The sequence below is a fragment of the Sturnus vulgaris genome, chromosome 20 (genome assembly GCF_052056855.1).
Source record: "Sturnus vulgaris isolate bStuVul1 chromosome 20, bStuVul1.hap1, whole genome shotgun sequence".
In the NCBI taxonomy this organism is placed as follows: domain Eukaryota; kingdom Metazoa; phylum Chordata; class Aves; order Passeriformes; family Sturnidae; genus Sturnus; species Sturnus vulgaris.
The window spans coordinates 7400416-7417907 of NC_142262.1; the positions used below are offsets into that span (position 1 = coordinate 7400416).

The following is a 17492-nucleotide window of genomic DNA, read 5'->3' on the forward strand; positions in this document are numbered from 1 at the left end:
CCCTTTTTCATAACTGCAGGGGAAACCGAGGCACAAACCAGGCAGACTCACCCGGAGGTTCAGGAGGAGTTGGAGGCAGGATGAGTGCTCCAAGCCCTGCAGCCACGTTTTGGGGGGTGTGGGAGAAGCCTTTGTCAGGCACAGGCAGGAGCACTGCTGTCCCCAGGAGGGACACAGCTCCTGCATGGGCTGATTTCTTCCAGGCACTTTATTTGGAGGAACCCAGTTTCACCACGAGGGCAGGAATATGTTCTATACAAGGTATTTATTAAATTTAACAGAGAAGGGACCTTTCCTCACACCCAGAAATCCCTCCTGATATGTCCATGCCATCTTTCCTCCTCCTGGTCACAGCCTGACCCCTGTTCTCACTGAGAGGGCAGAGCTGGCAGCCAGCCCTACACACAGCAGCTCCCAGGGCAGTGGCACAGCATGTGCCACCCAAGCCCATCCTCAGGGAGCTGAAGGGCAGTGGGTGGACTCACCAGCTCCCCACATATGGCACAGGGATCCCACCTACACACATGCTCTGAGCCATGAGGGGAGGCAGCCCAAAGGCATCCTCCTCCTTCCCACTCTCTCGTGCTGTGGGAGTGCTTCTCTCCCACCCCAGGAGGGTCTGCAGCAGCCAGCCAAGGACAGGGACTGTGGGTGACAGGAGAGCTGAGGGCTGCTGCCCACCTGGAGGCCAGGGTGATGGGCACCCAGAGTGGCTCTGGCTGTCAGCCCTGCCAGGTGATACAGAAAGTGCAAAGCAAAGCATTCTCGGTGCCAGCTGGAGGTCTCCACGTGTGCCCCCAAAAGCCAGGTCTACCCAGGGGCTTTGCATGGAAAATGAGGGTTGTGTTGTTCATCAGTGAACAGGGCAGCAGCACTTGTACAAGGAACTTTGAGATGGTGCAAGTGAGGTGCAGGATTTGGGAGGTGGTGATGGACAGGCCAGGACAGGAAGATGGAGCCAACAACCAATGCTCTCCCCTTGCTCTCTGCATCCCCTTCCAGCGTCCCCTGCAACTGCTTCACCCCAGCCCACCCACATCCTTCATGGTTCTGTGATTCTTTTTGCTTGTTTAGTTTGTTTTTAAACCCCATGGAGATCAAATTGTGACTTGGCAGCTGACAGAACTGGCCCTACCGGGCTCCCCAAACCTAGCAAAGATCTTGAGAAGAGACCAGAGTGAAGTCCTGGGGTGAGCGAAGCCCTCCCTGCCCCTCTGGTGGCCCCCTGGGCGCTCACAGGGTGGCAGTGGGGTACTGAGCCCAGCCCACCTCCTTGTAGGCTGCTGTCACATGGGTGTAGATGAGGGTCTTCATCTTGGTCCAGGCTCCGTGTGCCTCCGGGGTGAAGTCGTTGGGGTATTCCTCAGCAATGACCTCCAGCATGACACCAGTGAGTTTCTGAGGGGAGGCAGACGGCAAGCAAGGGGTTAATAACTCTCCAGGTTGCTGCTCACAGCAAATTTAGCTTTTCCCTGTGAAAACACTCGAATCCTGTTGCTGTCTGTGGGACACAGATGTCCTGGAGGCCTGCTGACACCCCTGGGAGGACAGGACAGGTCACCAGCCCAGCAGGGCAGAGACCCAGGCATGAGGAGGGAGCTGCTTGAGCATCTCCCCGGTCTGGGCACCACAGATTATTTACAGGATCACAGAGAATTCCAAGTTGGAAGGGACCCATAAGGATCATCAAGTCCAACTCCTAAGTGAATGGCTACATGGGGATCAAACCTGTGATCTTGGTGTTATTAATAATTAGAGTCCCTGCTATCGTGCTTAATTTCCAAAAGAAGGGGGACAGCCACAAGCATGGACAGAGCCAGGGGGGTTTCCCTGGGCAGGGGGAGGCTCTGGGTGCTCTGGCCCTGTCTGTGTGTGGGGATGGTGGTCTGCACAGGACAGTGTCACAGTGGGACACTCCAGCTGTGTGGGGAGCAGCCCCCACATCCAGCCAAGGACAGGCAGCACCACCCACCACAGCTCCCACTCCCCTGCCCTCTCCCTAAAGCAGCCCAAAGGTTATTGTGCTCCTATCCTTTACCTTAAAGTAGATGGGCTCCACTTTGTGCTTGAGGGCGTGAGCCTTGCCCACCAGGGCCAGGACAGAGGAGACCTTTTCCGAGTCGTTGAGGTTCTCCACCACAGTGTTGATGGCCCCCATGACCCTCCGGGCGTGCTTGCGCAGCTGCAAGCTCCTCTCCATCTCCAGGGGGTCCTCCATGTGCTTAAACTGGCTGAAGTACTGCTTGGCCGAGGGGAAGTTCACAAAAAACCTTCCAGAAAGAACAGACATGAAATGCCATCAGGAGAGGGAGAGCAGGCTGAGGGGTTAAAGCAAAGCACAGGGGATGGAGATGCTGGAAGCCAGCCCTGTGTCTCACACAGCCAGTGCTGATTTTCCTATCAAATTCTCCAGGAGCTGCAGCATTCAGCTGTCTGTAAACCAGCAGGTTGATGCCTTTTTCCCAAATCCCATCTGCCACAAGGTCATCCCAGCTGGATATTAATTCTCAAAGCAGAAGCAAGACTGAGTTCTTGATGCCCGGAGATGCCACCCAGGCGTGCCAGATGCTGGATACGTGCCCATATATATCAAAACATCTCATCCTGCCTCAGAGAGCTGCAGATGAGCATGAAAACCTCTCTTTATCCCATCCGGCCTCTCCTTGCCCCTCTTCCTTGCCACCATGGGCTTTATTTCTGCATTGCCACCCAGAACAGTCTCTCTTTGTCCAAGTTGCCCCACTCTTCATAGATCAGCCCCACCAGAGTTTCCAGGGGGACCTAAGGCCTGAACTGATGTTACTGCTCATTTGTGACATTTTTCCCAGCACAAGGATACTCCAAAATCTCACCAACCCCTCTGGATGGAAGGGCTTGGGAACCTCAAGATTAAGTCAACCCCAATAAAATGCAGCTGAAAAAAATGAAATTGTGGTCACAGCTGATATGCTGAGCTCCCCATGGAGAGGGAAGGCTGGAGAGGGCAAGGAGTTGAAGGGCACAAGGTAACAGGGACCAGAGCTAGAGCCACCAATGCCAACCCATGCCAGGATTGCAGCTGGGGCTGACACTTGAGTCACATTAACCACCCGCTTCCACCTAATTTATGCAGAAGAGCACCACGTCAGTGTTTGTTCCCTGCTTTCACCCAACTCTCTCCCTCCTACGGGGCTTTCCCTGGCTCCTGGACTGGTGAAGGATGCTCAGGAGGCAGCAGAGTGCTCCCAGGCTGTCCCCCAGCATTCCTGGCTCCAGGCAGACTGCCTGCTCCCCTCCCTAACCCGTTCCCAAGCTCCATCCCAAACCACAGGAACCTGAACCCATCTCACCTCTCTCTCCAACCATCACCACTGCTCTCCAGAACCAGGTGGGATCCTCTTTCCCACTCACCACTCCATGAATAATCACAATATTGAGTACCAGGCTCCTTTACCAATTTGTTATCTTCCTTTTCCCCCCCGCTCCCTTCCTTCCCCCGCTCCCTTGGCTTGTGAAAGCTTGGGGGCATTGCCAAGGAAGCGCCGTGAAGCAGCTCCTGGAGTGCACCACCACTTCTGTTCTTCCCAAGGCATCTGGGATTCATCAGATGGCCCAAAATAGGTTTTGGAGGTGTGAAGAGTGTGCATCAGGAAGGGTGGGGGAGGAGGGAAGGTGGAAGGGGGAGACAAGGTGTTGCTTTTAAAACCCAGAGGGGACCCATGACAAAACTCCTCTTGTTGTTGTGCAGCCTCTTCCCCCCGGGCACAGCTCCTCCTGACACATCTGGTCCCTGTCGGGAGAAATCACTCCCAGGCCTGGCTGTCTCCAGCTCCTGCTGCCACAGAGATGCTCAATCCTTCAGCCCAGAGCTGTCAGAGAGGCGCTGGGGTATGGAGCTGGCCAGGGCTGCATGGATAACATCATTCCCAGGGTTTAAGACTTCTGCCCTGGGCATTTCCCCACAGAAGGGCAAATGCTCCACTTTGGTTTAATGGAACCATTTTTTCCAGCTGGATTCAGCATTCCTCTGCCCCTATCCCATCCAGCTGTTGCAGCTCCTGTCACCCAGCAGAGCCCTCCAGCTCCAGCCAGGGTCATGCTGCTGGGGTCAGAGCTAAGGGTTTAACCATTCCTGCTAGTGGATGTTTCACCTCAACAGGCTCCCCCCCAGGCACTGGGAGCAAGGGATGTCACTGGAAGTGGGACCTGCTGCCCCAGCCAGGGGATGGCAGCTGCCAGCTGGACCCTGCATGTCTCAGCCTCTGAGCCCCAAACCACGGGAAGCTCCCTGAAAAGCTGTGTTTTATCTCAGCTGAAGGGCAGAATGTTCTGAAGGCATGGGAAACGAGTTGAGAAAAATTCCTGGTCTGAACCGGGAAGGGAATAGCAAGGGAGGGACTGACCTTTGCATCACGAGGCTTTACAGTGTGTCCCCAACAAGAGAAGGGCCAACAGGAGACCCTGGGACCATCACCTCCACCTCTCCCCACTTTCGGCCAGATATGCCAGGAGCAGACTGGTTAAACCCTCAGAACACCCCAACCTGTGTGAGACCAGGCCAATGAAGGATCCCAATCCTTGGTTTCCAGCCTTTCCCTGCTTTGCAGACCCTCAGGCTGATGCCCCTATGGGAGCTGAGCCCAGCAGCTTTCCCAGGGGATCTGCCATCAGGACAGCAGCAGTGCTGGGGATGTAAAACCAGCACACCCTCAGCTCACGTGTTCAGTCCTGTGTTTGCTGCATTTCTTTGGTGGAGAGCTGAAACAGAGGAGCCCTAAAACATCGTCAAGCAAAGCCATGGATGGCCAGAGACCTGCAGCCACCTCTCCTCGGAGAGCAGCAGGCGCCTGCAGCAAGAACTTGTGCCTGGAGCAAATATTTGAGCTGTCAAACCTCAAAGAAGGGGGAAGGAGGTTCACTCAGTGCTAGTTGTTAATAAACAGAGAAGATTAATTTAACACAAAGGTTAAATATAACTAGAGGAAAGGAGAAAAAAAAAAGAAATAAAATAACTCCAACAATAGTGAGTTAGAAGAGGTGTCAGTTGGGATTTTTCCATCTACAGAAAATTTTGAGAGTTCAAACCTCTTGGGCTGTGGCAGCTTTTTGGATCATTATGCATGTGCATGTGTGGTTTGGGCTTTTTTTCTCCATCAGAGTCATTAAAAGATGATATTTACCATTGCATATCACACAAAATGATGATTGATAGGAACCAGATGCCTGCATACGATCTCATTAAATTTGTTTTTAAGCGATTCCATTCTCCACCCGCTAATTTGTACCCTGCCAGCTACATCTGGACCCAGCGGACAGGATGTCAGGATTGCTTTTCCTCTCTCTTTTGCCCTTATAACAACTTTAAGGACACAACCATTCCCAGTAGCAGAGCCAAAGGAAATAATTAAGGTGCAAACCCACTGCAGTTACTGGAAACCTGTTTTCTGTTAGGGAGGAGTGGCATCTCCTCCATCTCCTCAGAGCATGCAGAGCAAATCCTGCATGAGAAAACCTCCAAACCCAGCCACCTCCTTGCCTCCTTAGCTGGAAAGAGGACACCTGAATACTGCCTGGTCCCCTCAAGCACCTAAACCCATGATATTTCATTTATCCTGTTTGTAAATTGTGGAGTGAAAATGCTCATGAACCCTCAGATCTTCTGGGAGGCTTCAGCTGAATCCCCAGCCAGGACTTACAGACTGCTCTTTTTCTAGACTTCCACAGAATCATTTAGGTTGGAAGATGCCTTTAAGATCACCAAGTCCAACTCTTAACCCAGCACTGCCAAGCCTACCACTAAAACACGTCCCCAAGTGCCACATCTACACATCTCTTAAATCCCTCCAGGGTTGGTGACTCAACCTACCAATGCTTTCATGTTTTCTCTCGCCTCGTCCCTCTACGTGGGAGAAACTCTAAGGCAGCCTGGAGCCTCTCATGTCCCTTTTCAAACCTCTCTTTCCAGCTCCTCTCTGGGGTGCCTACAAAGCAGCTGATAATGGGTAGGCAGGTGGTGTGTGATGCTGCTATTTATTATGCCGAGGGCTGTATCACTGCTTTGCCTGCATGTTTCCCCTGCTCCTCCCAGCCACCTGTAGCCCATCATCCCCTTTCCAGGCTGGGGAAAGGCTGCTGGGTGCTGCCTGGGTGTTTACCCAGCCCAGGGTGAGGAAAATCTCAGTCGTGTCAATGCCACAGCTCAGCAAGACAAACAAAGGCAAATCCAATGAGTAAGAAGAGGATGGTGCCCGTCTGCTCCCCTGTGCTCTCTCTGAAAGCTCCTGGACAGGTGGAGATGGTGGTGGGCAACATCTCCAGCTCTGTCATGGGAGGGCTGGAAGGGAAAGGGCCAAGCCCCCCATCCACACGCTAATGCTAAATTCAGCTCCTACAGCTGAGAGAAACGTGTAGCTGGCCTTCCTCCAGGTGAAGCCCACATCCAGATGCAAATCCTTGGGAGCAGAATCCAGCACAACACTGAACTGTGCTCGGAGGCTGTGATGCCCCAATGCTCAAGGCAGATGGACCAGCACACCCCAGAGAGGCTGGGAGTGGACTCAGCAGCAAAGATTCCACCAAATATATTTGGACATGAGCTAGAAACTCCCAGCGGCATGTCCTGCTCACTTCTGTGTTCACAACTCACAGCTCCACGTGCTTATTGCTGTTGTTTTCCCCTACCACATATGTGGATTCAGCCCAAAGCCTCTCGGCTGCACGGATGAGCCTTTAGGCTAGGGTTTAGGACAGCTTTCACTGGAGAAGTGAATTTACATCACCAAAGTGGCTTTCCCAGGTGTCTCTGGAGACCTACCTCCCTTGGAGCTGGAAGAAGACCCCTGGCTGGGTAGAGGGGTGGATAACATACATCCACAAGGACACAGTCCATGTTCCACTGAAAGTGAACCCGTGTGTCGCTGTGTCCATCACCACCTCTCCCCTCCCTCCCTCCCTTGGCGATTTCCAGCAGCCTCGGCTCAGCCTTGCCCGTGCTCGGGCAGGATCGCCAGCATTCCCCAGGCACCCTCAGCGCTGCCAGCCTGGCCAGGGCTATCCTGACATTTCCCTGCCGTTAATGAGCCCTGAAGCTCCGCAGGCGAGCGCTCGCCCAGCCGCGCCCCGGGCGCGCCCCGCTCCGCCGCAGCCGCATTGCCGGGGCCGGCTGGCACAGCCCAGCCTCGGCCCTCGCCCCCTGCTCGGCAGGAGAGATTGTCACCGCTGGTACCGACCCATCCTTAGCCACGGCCACCGAAACCGTCCGGGGAAGCTGCTCGCCCTCTGTGCCTTTGCTAGCCTTGGTCACGGATGTCCCTGCAGCTCTTGGGGTGTTGAGTGGGATTTTTCTACCCCCACGTGGCTTGCAGGTGATGCAAGGGCAGCACGGGGACAGGGGACAAGGGAAAGGCTCTTCTCTGGACATCCCTGAGGTCATGGCTGGTGGCAGGATGTGCCACAGGGCTCCCCACACAGTTGCCTTGGCCATGGAGAAGCCAAAAGGGCTGGTCCTGGGAGCTGTGATTCAGAGACAACACAGTCGTAGGAGAAGGGGCTGTTTAGAGACTGAGCTTATTAAACCCTCACTCGCCCCCTCACGGCTCATGGAGTGGTTGTTAGGTTGGGAAATGTCCCTTATGTGTGCCTGTGCCAGCAGAGCAGAGTCCTGCTGCTCTCTGGCTCTCCTTGTCCCCACAAAAACATCTCCCCAGCTTGACCACAACCATTCGTGAGCGTGGGACAGGGACACTGCTGCTGGCCTGTTCACTGAGCCCTTTTCAAAGACAGATATTGCATCTCTCTCTGAGCCACTTTGCCCTGAAATGTGTCCTCCATCAGCTGGGAATGGAGCCTTTCCCTATGGACGCCTCTGCAAAACACATCTTTGCTTTGGGGGTAGCTGCAAAATCACTTCTTTAAATGTCATTTTTGGGTAGATTCAACCCATACCTTTTTGATTCAGCCACGGAAAAAAAAAAAAAGGTTTTCTGCATTGCCAGACTCATTACTCAGATTTTTTGCTATTTTAACTCACAATAACATCTGGCATCCAAGGAGTGCTTTCATATTTTAAAGCTCTTTGGAAACTTCTCTGAATCCAGGTGTTTGCTCAGACTAAGCAGCCATTGAAATCCAGGGGCCTGATCCTGCATTGGCAAACCTTTTGCTTCCCCATCTACACCTCTTGAGGGGGAAAGAGCACATCAGGAGTGATGGAGAAGGTGGAAATTTGGAAGGAAATTTGGAAAGCTGATGGCTCTGAAGCGCAGACGGGGGGAACAGTGATGGAGAAGCCCTGTGGGGGAGGCACAGCCTGTGGTGGCTGAGCCAGGTTGTGTTGCCTGCCCTTGGCACGGCATTAACATTTGGTCCAGATTGTCTTGGAATCTAATAGAAACTATCCCTGAGTTTTATCCCCTGGTGGAATCCATAAAGTTTTGTGGTCTCAGATCTGTGACTATGGTACGTGTGTGTGGGTGTGGGAGCGAGTGTGTGTGCTGGCTGGGACAGGCTGTGGTTTTAGCCCTGGGGTGCTGGGCTTAGTTGGGGTCTGCAGAGGAGAGAGGGTCCCAAACCCCCCCCGATATTCACTCCTGGGTGCTCTCAGCCCCCGTGTGCTGTGGAGGGCTGAGCTACCCTGGGTGTTTGCACCCCCCAGCTCTGTCTCACGCTATTGCCAATAAACTATTGGAAGGAAAAAAGGGAGAGCCTGGGGAGGGACAGCCACACGCTGGAGGGCTCTGCACTGCACAGTGAAAGCTAATGCAGGTTCTGAAGGCTGCCCTGCTCTCCTGTGAGCTCTGTGGTGAGGGAGGGTTCAAAAAGGACTGATTCCTAAATAACAGATGGGGAAACTGAGGTGCAGCAACGAGCCTGGGGGCATGGGGAGGCTACGGAAGAACTCCAGCCCAGGGCTCCCAACCAACCCACTCGGGAAGCACTCAGCAAGGATGCACAGCCCCAGATGAGCTGCTCCAGCTCCAGCCCCAAATCCTGCTCCAGCTCCAGCAAGGGTTAAGGCAGCTGTGAGAAGGAGCCTGCAGAGGCCCCTGAGCTCCCGAGGAGGAAGATGAGCGTGGCGAGGAGACTCTGCTTCCTCCGGGGCGAGGCTCCCCGCCGAGGAAATTGTCAATTAGCGACATAGTTTTAACCACAGAGCGCAGATTCCCAGGATCCGGTGGCTGCTCAGCCGTAGCCCCCATTATTCTTGTTTGTGTCCCCTGGGGTGCCAGAACTCTGTGAGATCGGGGACCCATCATGCTAGGGCAGGACCCTGGGGGTTTGATGTGGGTTCAAGCACCGGCAGCGGCCACGAGGGATGGGAACATGATGCCCAGCTCTGTGCCTCAGTTTCCCTATCTGCCAAGCCTGGAAAGGCTGAGGGTGGAGGGGTGGGGTGCTGGTTAGAGACAGAGGGAGCTGGGTTGGGTTCCTGCAGGATGGCAGCACTGCAGACCCCCCATCACTGCCTTTTGGTGGGCATTGCTGCCTCCCTGCCTCCACCCTTGGGGCACCGAATCAGGCCCATGAATTTCAGTGGTGCTGCAACCCCTCAGCCCTTCCCACACTGGAAAATGTAATTCCCTGCCCTCAGCAGCTCTGAAGGGATGGAGAGAGGATGGAGCAGGTAAGCAGGGAGAGACCCTGTGCCACCAGACACAGCCAAGGCCCTGGTCACAGTGCCAGCCATAGAGGTGCTGACAGATTTACCTGCTCTCACCACTCTGCCCGTGGGGGTTGCACCAAAGGAGGGTCCACAGCCACGCATCCCCTTTCCTTCTCCTTGGCCACACCTGTGCAAACCCTTTCTGCCTCAGTTTCCCTAGCAAGGTGAGCAGGAATCCCAGCAGGCACTGGTGAAACAGAGGCTGACTGGGGCAGCTCCCAGCCCCCGGCACGCTGTGTGTGTGCCCACCCAAAATGCGCAGGGCGGGTCACCTCGCACCGACCCCACCAGCGGCCACCCACTGCCCCCTCCCCAGCCCCGACCTCAGGAGCTGCTGAATCATGTCTTGGGAAGAGGCTGCGGCCGGCCCGTGCTCCCGGCGGCCTCCACGCATGACCCACTTCTGCCGGCGGCTGCTGCCAGCTGTGAGCACAGCTGGAGCAGCGGCAGCGCCGCTCGGTGCTCCCGGCCCCGGCCAGGGCTGCCCTGCTTTCGGCCGGCACGTGCTTCCCCTGGGAGCTCAGGTGCAGCTCAGAGGTGGCAGCAGGGCTCAGAGCAGCAGAGCAAAGGCGTCTTTGGGGACAGGGTTTGTGACCAGGCTGTGCCATGCGGGTGCAGGTGGATGCTCCAGCCGGTGCTGCTGGAGGGGATGGTACCTCACCCGAAGTGCATCGCTATCCCCAGGGCCGTGCACAAGGTCAGACCTCACTTTAAGCATCCCAGGGAAGCTCTGGCTGAGGGAGGAGGGTTTAGCTGGGATGTGCCATGGCATGTGCCATGACTAAGGATGTAAAGGCTCCCAAAGAGACAGGGTTCACCCTAGCAGGCAGTTCTGTTCTGCCCTGTTGTTACAGCAGGAGAAAACCTTCACCACAATTCACAGTTCTGCTTGGATTAAAAAAAGAACCAAACTGGACCAAAAACTTCTGCTGGGAAAGTTTGAGTTGGGACCAGAGCTCGGCCACCTGGTCCCCAGCCCTGCTCCAAGCACCGTGGGGATCCCAAAAGAGGTGAGTTGCCCTGGGTGAATCCCCCATGGCCTTGCCATGAGTCCCTCGATGCCAGCCCTGGGCACACAGCCACCGTCCCTGTGTCTGTGGGCAGTGGGCACCTGGAAGTGCTGGCAGATGGGGCCATTGCACATCCCAGATGCTGGGCAAGGAGCTGGCCATGCGTGGCTGGTGGCCAAGCCCTGAGCTGAACCTCATGGGATGGGGCTGAGGGGAATCTTGTAACCCTCAGATCTCTGCCGTTTCTGCTTCAAACCCAGCCTAGGTAGGTTTGGGGTCCCCAGCCACGGAGCTGTCACACCTCCTGACTGCCCTGACTGCCTACACGGAGTGGGGGCTATGGGGGAATGGGCTTAGCCATCAGCAGGCTCTGAGAGAAGGAAATGTTAGTGAAGGAGCCAGAGAAGGGGTTCCAATGTCATTTTGGAATCTGCAGAGGGGTCTTGGTAAGAAAATCCCATTGCAGTGCTGGCAGCGAGCCTGGAGGGGAGCTGGCTCTGCTCATTGTGATGACCAGGGAGGCTCTGCTCCCTGCAGACCCCGTGGGCTCAGGGCTTCAGCTCAGTCAACTGGAAAACTTTCAGATGCTTATGAATAAACAGCATATCCATCCAAGGGGTTCCCTGCACACCCACAGCTCCCTGCTGCAGGAGAAAATGGGAAGGACACGACCCAGTCTCAGGTTTCCTACCTGGGGTACCTGGTGTTTGGTCTAGGTGGGAGTCTGACAGGGACATCCCAGCATTCCTGACCCCAGGGGTGAGTGGTGTGGCTCTCTGGACAGGATCTTTGCCAATAGGTCATTGCAGGCACCTTGCCTGTCCCTCTCCTTGCCCTGCCCGTCCTCCCATCCCTTCTTAAGCAAGGGAAACGGCCTGTTGGTGCCATACCCCACTGATATCCCAAACTCCCAGTGCCAGTGGGACCCTGTGGGATTTCCACTTGGCTCTTTCCCGGTGTACCTGGGTATGTTTTTTCTCCCAGAGAACACAAGAACCCCCACCTGCCTCTGCTGCCCACCTCCAGAGCATCTGCCCTGCTCTTGTTGCAGAGCTTTGAGCTGCTGTCTGTGCCCCATTGCCATCGGGAGATGCTCTGCACCCCCTGCCAGGGCTGTTGTCCCCCCCTGCCCTCCTCTCCCTCCTGTGCCCCCCACAGCCCCCTTCCACCGCCAACTTCAGCGCTCTCCTTCCCGCCGACGCTGCCGCCGGAGGGACAGATGGTGCCCTCGGAGACACACCTGCTTGGGTTTTATCTTGGCTCCCAACTTGCATTATTTCACCCGCCAGCCTGCTACGGGCCCGTGCCATCCGCACGCCGCTCCTTGGGGGAGCCAAAAGCCCCAGAGCCCCAACCCACCCGAAGCCGGGGCTGGGCTCCCCCCGCCTCCGCCGCCCCCCGGCCCCGGCCGCAGGTTAAGGTGACCTTTGCATGGGAGCAGCTTCCCCCAAAGTCCCCGGCAAGGCTCCCCCCGCTCCCCCCGCCGCTGCCACCCGGCTCAAAGGTGTGGGAATCCGAGGAGCGCTGTGAATCCCTCCCTGCTCCCAGGCAGCAAATACACCCAGCCAGCTCCCCACTCGCTGTCATTCATCTCCACTCAGTTCTATATATTGTTCTACCTCTTTTTCAGCTATATAGAGATTCACTTGGATTTGCTGCTTCCTTTTTTCTGGTTTGTTTTTTAAATACCTGATGAGTATGGAGACCCCAACGTCCTCGCAGTTTGCATATACTCTGCTCCATATCTCTTGAATAACCTTTTTTTCTGCGTCTGAAATCTCTTCACTTCTTTCCCATCTCTCAATCTCCATTTCTCCCTGGACTTTCTCCATGAAAAACAGCCGGCAGGATCCTCCGGGAAGCCAGGAGGAGATAAAGAGAGATGTGTGTGAGCGGGTATATCCTGCGAGAGGAGACAAGGTGTTTGCTCGGCGGCTCTGCGACGTGTGGATGTGGATGTGTGTGTGTGTGAGTGTGTGTGTGTGAGTGCAGCTGCCAGTCAGCGTGTTTAGATATGGAATTTAAAAAATATCCCGGAGGAATGATGCATGCGATTAGATTTGAGATCTCCTAGTGCTGTCCATGGCTGTAGTTAGCTTCAGCTCGCCTCGGATGTGTGTGGCTGACTGATGAGGAACTGCCTAAAAGTAAAATATTCAAAGGCATTGCAAGACCAGCCTCTTCACCAATGTGTGAACGTGAGCTCACTTTCTCCCTCTCTCCTCCTCTCTCCCACTCCTCCCTCCTTTCCTTTTTTTTTTTTTTCTCCCTGAAAGGGAGGGATGAGAGAGATGTTCTGGGCAACATCAGGACGGGGCTGGCGGGGGGAGGTAGTGCTGGAAGTTTTTTTTCCAGCCCTTTGTAAACAGCTCAAAGGAAATTCAGAATCCAGAGTGCTGAGTTAAAGTTAGCCCAGCCGCTGGCTGCACCGAGTTCTGCCCCGGCTCTGCTCTTTGCACTCCCTGATTTTGCAGGAGGTGATGTTTGGAAGGACAGACCCCTCACCTCTAAGAAGAGTCGGGTCGAGAGGGGAGCACGAGGCTTCCCCACTGCGAGAATCTCTCTGCCCCCCAAAAGAGATCATGGTCTGTCCCATAGGGACTTTTTAATGTTGAGAATTTTATCTCCCTTCTTGTGGCAGGATCCAGCTGAAAGATTTCCAGAGTTAAAGCACTTGTGAAATGAAGGTATTATTGACAATCGCATGGCTCCTGGCAGCGCCTTGGAGGGAACACCTCCACTCCAGGCATCCCGCCGCCTTCGTGGGTGTGCTTTTGGGGCTGCTCTTACCCAAATGCCATTCCCAGCTCCCTGACAATCCGGCATGTTAAACACACAGCTCAGTCCATTGCACAGAGAGCAGGAAAATCCTAGGGAGACTTGTAATAACCGCGAGTCCCCCAGGGGGGGATCAGAGACCGGAGAGCAGCGGCTTTGCCCCTCCGCCTCCCGCACCGCTGCGCGCCCTGCCCGGGCGGACACACGGACAGACCGACACACGGAGAGACCGACAGACAGACAGACCGACAGACGGGCTGCGGGTACCGCTCAGGCTGGGGGGTGGCTGAGCCCCTTGAGGGGCTGGAGCTTTGTTATTGCAGAGCTGTGGAGGCTTTTTGCTGTATTTCTCCTTCAATCCAGCCTTGGCCAGCTCCCCATTAGCAGCCGCCAGACTGGTGGTGTCAGCAGATTTGCTCTTGCAGAGCTAATGAGAGCTGGTGGAGAAGATGCTGCTCACAGATTCCCCACTGTGGGTCCCCCAGGGAACATGTGCTGGGACAGACCGGGAGCCCCACGCATCCCTGAACCCCTTGGCTCGAGAGCAAAGCTCAGCTGCGAGCTGCTGAAACCAGCAGTGTGACAACAGAGCAGTGTGGCCAGCCTGACCCAGCCAGAGGTCAGGAATTGCTCAATAACAGCACCACCATCTGCTGAATCATCAGATCTTCACCAAGTTTGGATTTGCCTTGTGGCCAGTAGCCACTGGGATGAGCAGCCATGAGCCCCAGCTCAAACATTAACTACCATGGTGGTCACCAGGCAGCAGAGAAACCCCTCTAGACCCGGCATGGCACAGCCAAGCTTATCATCTTCCCTTGAGGTGTAGGGGAAGAGATGTTTTAAACTTAGCTTAAAGAGCAGCTTAAACCCAGCACAAAATTGCAATGCAGTGCGAGTGCTTTCAAAAAGGGGAAAAATCGAACACTGATCAATGTGAACACTGGGAGGTTAATCTGGGTTGAGCATTGGTTAATACTTGCTGTGTGTTTAAAGGAAAGAAATCTTCAAGCTTTTGTACCTGGTGTCTTAGTCCACCCCAGGCTCACAGCCTGGTTCCTGGGTGCAGCAGGTGCTTTTCCTCACTCCCTGGCACCTGGAGTCAAAATGTCTGGGCTCAAATGTCTCCATTCAGAAAAATTAAAATATTAGAAAACATTAGAAAAGTGAGTGAGAAATCTCCCAGCCTTTTCTAGTTTTCTGCCTCTCTTTCTGTGCTCATCACGTCTGGCCCTGGCAGCAGCCCAGCCCTGTTCCCGTGTGCCATCCTGCTCCTCAAAAGGGGATGGGGACTAAAGCAGTGGTGATTCTCTGCTGCCTTGAAATCCCAAATGCTCCCAACAGCCCTGCATTTCTGTGTCTCGTCCCAGACGTGGGACATAAATCAAGGGCAGGAGTGCAGCACACGCTGTCACGTGCCTGCCACCCGTTTCCATGGTTTCCCATGACTGTTGCTCTCAAGGGCTTGGGGTTAGGAGGCAACTTGTTCCAGGAGAAAGATGCTGTGTTGACACCATTGCTGCCTGCTGGCCCAGAGGGGAGCTCAGCACAGCGCCTGCTGCTCAGACAGGGCAGTCCAGGACCATGGGGCTCAGGGAGGGGGACAGAGAATGTCTGGGATGGGGTCAGCCTGCATAATCCGTACTGAAGAAATCAATCCACCTCTCTCAGATCCTGATTCGACACCCTGATCCCTCTCCCCTCACCAGCTGAGCATCACAGCCCTCCTGCTTTCCATCTCCTGTCCCCGTGATGGGGTGACACCATGGTGCCCTGTCCCAGCTGAGCCTGAACCTGCTTCTCCCAGAGCTTCTGCACAGCAGGAAGAGATCAAGTGCTTGTTCAAGCCATCCTTCCTCCCGGCTGCAGAAGGTGAGGATGGGTGTCCAGGCCCTCCAAGCCTCTGCTTGTGGCATGCCATGTTCCTGAGGGTCTGTACCCACCTGCCGACCGCTTCTCCCACTCCTCCCGTCCCCTCCCACGTTGCTTCTCCTCCTCTTATGTGCTGGGTGCAATGAGAAATGTACTTGGCTCCTAATCCTTGAGTGGGAGGTGAAGGCAAAAAAACCCAAGACTTCAGCTCCACAGTGTGTGGGATGTGGATGATGGCACATCCCCACCTTTGACTTCTCCACTGTCTCTGGGGTGAAGGCAGACACCCCAAATCCAGACCTTTGGGCCTGAGTCCACCCTTTCTGGTGCATAGGGACAGCCTTTCTATTGAGTTCCTGGAGAATGACAGGTCATTTCTTGTGTCCCTTGCAATGTCAGCTCCCTGGGACCTTGTGACAGGCACCATCACTTGGGGTAGTCCCAGGAAGACACCACAGGAGATCCATCAGGGAGTGCTCTGGGAAGGAGCTGCAGGAGCTGCCCCAAGGCCTTGGTGCTGGTGGGATTCCAGGGGTGCAGTGAGGATCCCTTCCCCAGACCCTCAAGACACCAACCTGGCCAGAGCAGGAGCAGTCCTGGGATTCTGGGTGGAATAAAGCTGAAGGCACCAGTGTGGTGCATGCCAGGCTGGGTTTTCCTCCTTCATTCTCCTCCCAGAGCTACTCTGGGCTGCTGCAGTACCTGACCTGGAGATATTGGATTGTCACCCTGACCTTTGCTGAAGCAAAGCCTCTGGTTGCCAGCCCAGCTCACTCAGCATGCCCTCAGCAGGCCAGGCCTCTCTCCCCTTTCCTAATCCAGCCCTGCTGCCAGCTGCAAAGCCTCAGCCTGAAAAGGAATAACAAGACTTTAGGAAATGGCTTTGCAGTGCTGTTACCCAGAGAGGGAAGGATTTAGCCTAAAGCCTGTACAAATGCTCTGTGCTTATTGCAGGTTTCCTTCCCCCAGCTTCTCTGATCCCAGGAGACCTGTGTGCAATCCTGATGCTCCAGCTCTGTGCCAGCAGTACCTGTGGCCTGAGCCATCTCTGCAGGATCAGGCTGGAGGACAAAAGGGGCTGCAGGCAGCAGGACCCCCCCCCAAACCCAGCTGGGGTTGAGTTGCTGCCTGAATCTCCATCCCAAGGCAGGAGTGATCCCAGTTTAATCACGCAGTCATTGTCCACATTGCTGGGAGGCTTGGTCACCAATTTACTTGGAAAGACCTGAGGTACCAAGAAGCTGGGATTTCCTCAGGTCTTCAGCCTGGCTGGGAAGAGATGTGCCAGGGAAGTGACAATGATGGGAGTTGCTGTCCCCTTCCAGCCCTGGGAGCTCTGTGATACCTGGGCTGTGGTGAGGGGCAAAGCTGGGTGCAGACATTGCTCTGCTGATGGAATCCAGACTGCAGGCAGTGCTCCAGGAGCTGGGAGGAATGTGCTTAAAGAACCAGCCCCTTCTTACATGGGAACAGGGCTCCTCTGCTCTGGGCTCCAAGTCCAACAAATGTGGCTTTGTGCAGATTGAGGTGCCACCAGAGCAAACCTTCCAGTGGGACCCTGCCCCAAGCCCCCAGCTCCCAGAGGGGTCCACAAACCCTGCAGCCACTCCAATCTCAGTTCAGCATCCCCATGTGTAGGAGCAGGGAGGTGTGGGGTGCTGGGGGTGGGGACAGCAGCAGCACTGAGGTGATTCTTGGGAAGGGAATTTGGGATGAAGACCCTTGGCAGCAGCAGGCAGGGTGGAGGCACTGGGTGTAATGGGAAAAGCACAACCTCCCTATGACCTTAAATCTTATGACAGTTTTTCTGGTTTCCTCCTCCAAGAATCCCTACCAACCCACACAATATAAAAACCCCCAAGGATTAGGAAATCCAAGGGAATAGGAAGAAAGGAGTCCTGGAAGAGGGGCTGGTGTTGCCCAGGGCTCTCTGTCAGGACAGGGCAGGGCAGGGTGAGACACTGCTAAGACAACCCTGGAAAACACTTCCAACTCAGACCAACCTGTTCCTGGACTGGGAATGTTGCAAAAGCTCCCAGTTCCGTACTGGGATTTGAAGAAACTGAAACCTTGTGATACAACTGGGAGAGATGAAGCAAGAGACACTCAGGAAGCAGATGAGAGATCCAGAACCACGGGACTTCATGAACAAGGCATTAGTCAGCTAGTAAAATCCCCCAGATCCTGACCAG

General features: G+C 55.0%; 1 protein-coding gene across 1 annotated transcript; it reads right to left on the minus strand.

Annotated features, from left to right (window-relative positions):
- Positions 1–246: 246 nt before the first annotated feature.
- CYGB (cytoglobin) lies at positions 247–12915 on the minus strand. Its single transcript, XM_014889198.2, has 3 exons — positions 12340–12915; positions 2039–2270; positions 247–1398 (listed from the first exon to the last, which is right to left on the minus strand). Exons 1-3 carry the CDS (start codon positions 12480–12482, stop codon positions 1234–1236), a joined length of 540 nt encoding a protein of 179 aa, XP_014744684.1. The 5' UTR covers positions 12483–12915; the 3' UTR covers positions 247–1233.
- Between the last annotated feature and the right edge of the window lie 4577 nt (positions 12916–17492).

Bases quoted from the DNA above. Each gene is read 5' to 3' on its own strand.
- CYGB (XM_014889198.2), bottom strand. From the start codon at position 12,482: ATGGAGAAAGTCCAGGGAGAAATGGAGATTGAGAGATGGGAAAGAAGT. The intron at 2,271-12,339 runs GTATTTAAAAAA...TCTTTCTGGAAG, and splicing joins GGGGTCTCCATACTCATCAG to GTTTTTTGTGAACTTCCCCT. The intron at 1,399-2,038 runs GTAAAGGATAGG...GCCTCCCCTCAG, and splicing joins TGGAGCCCATCTACTTTAAG to AAACTCACTGGTGTCATGCT.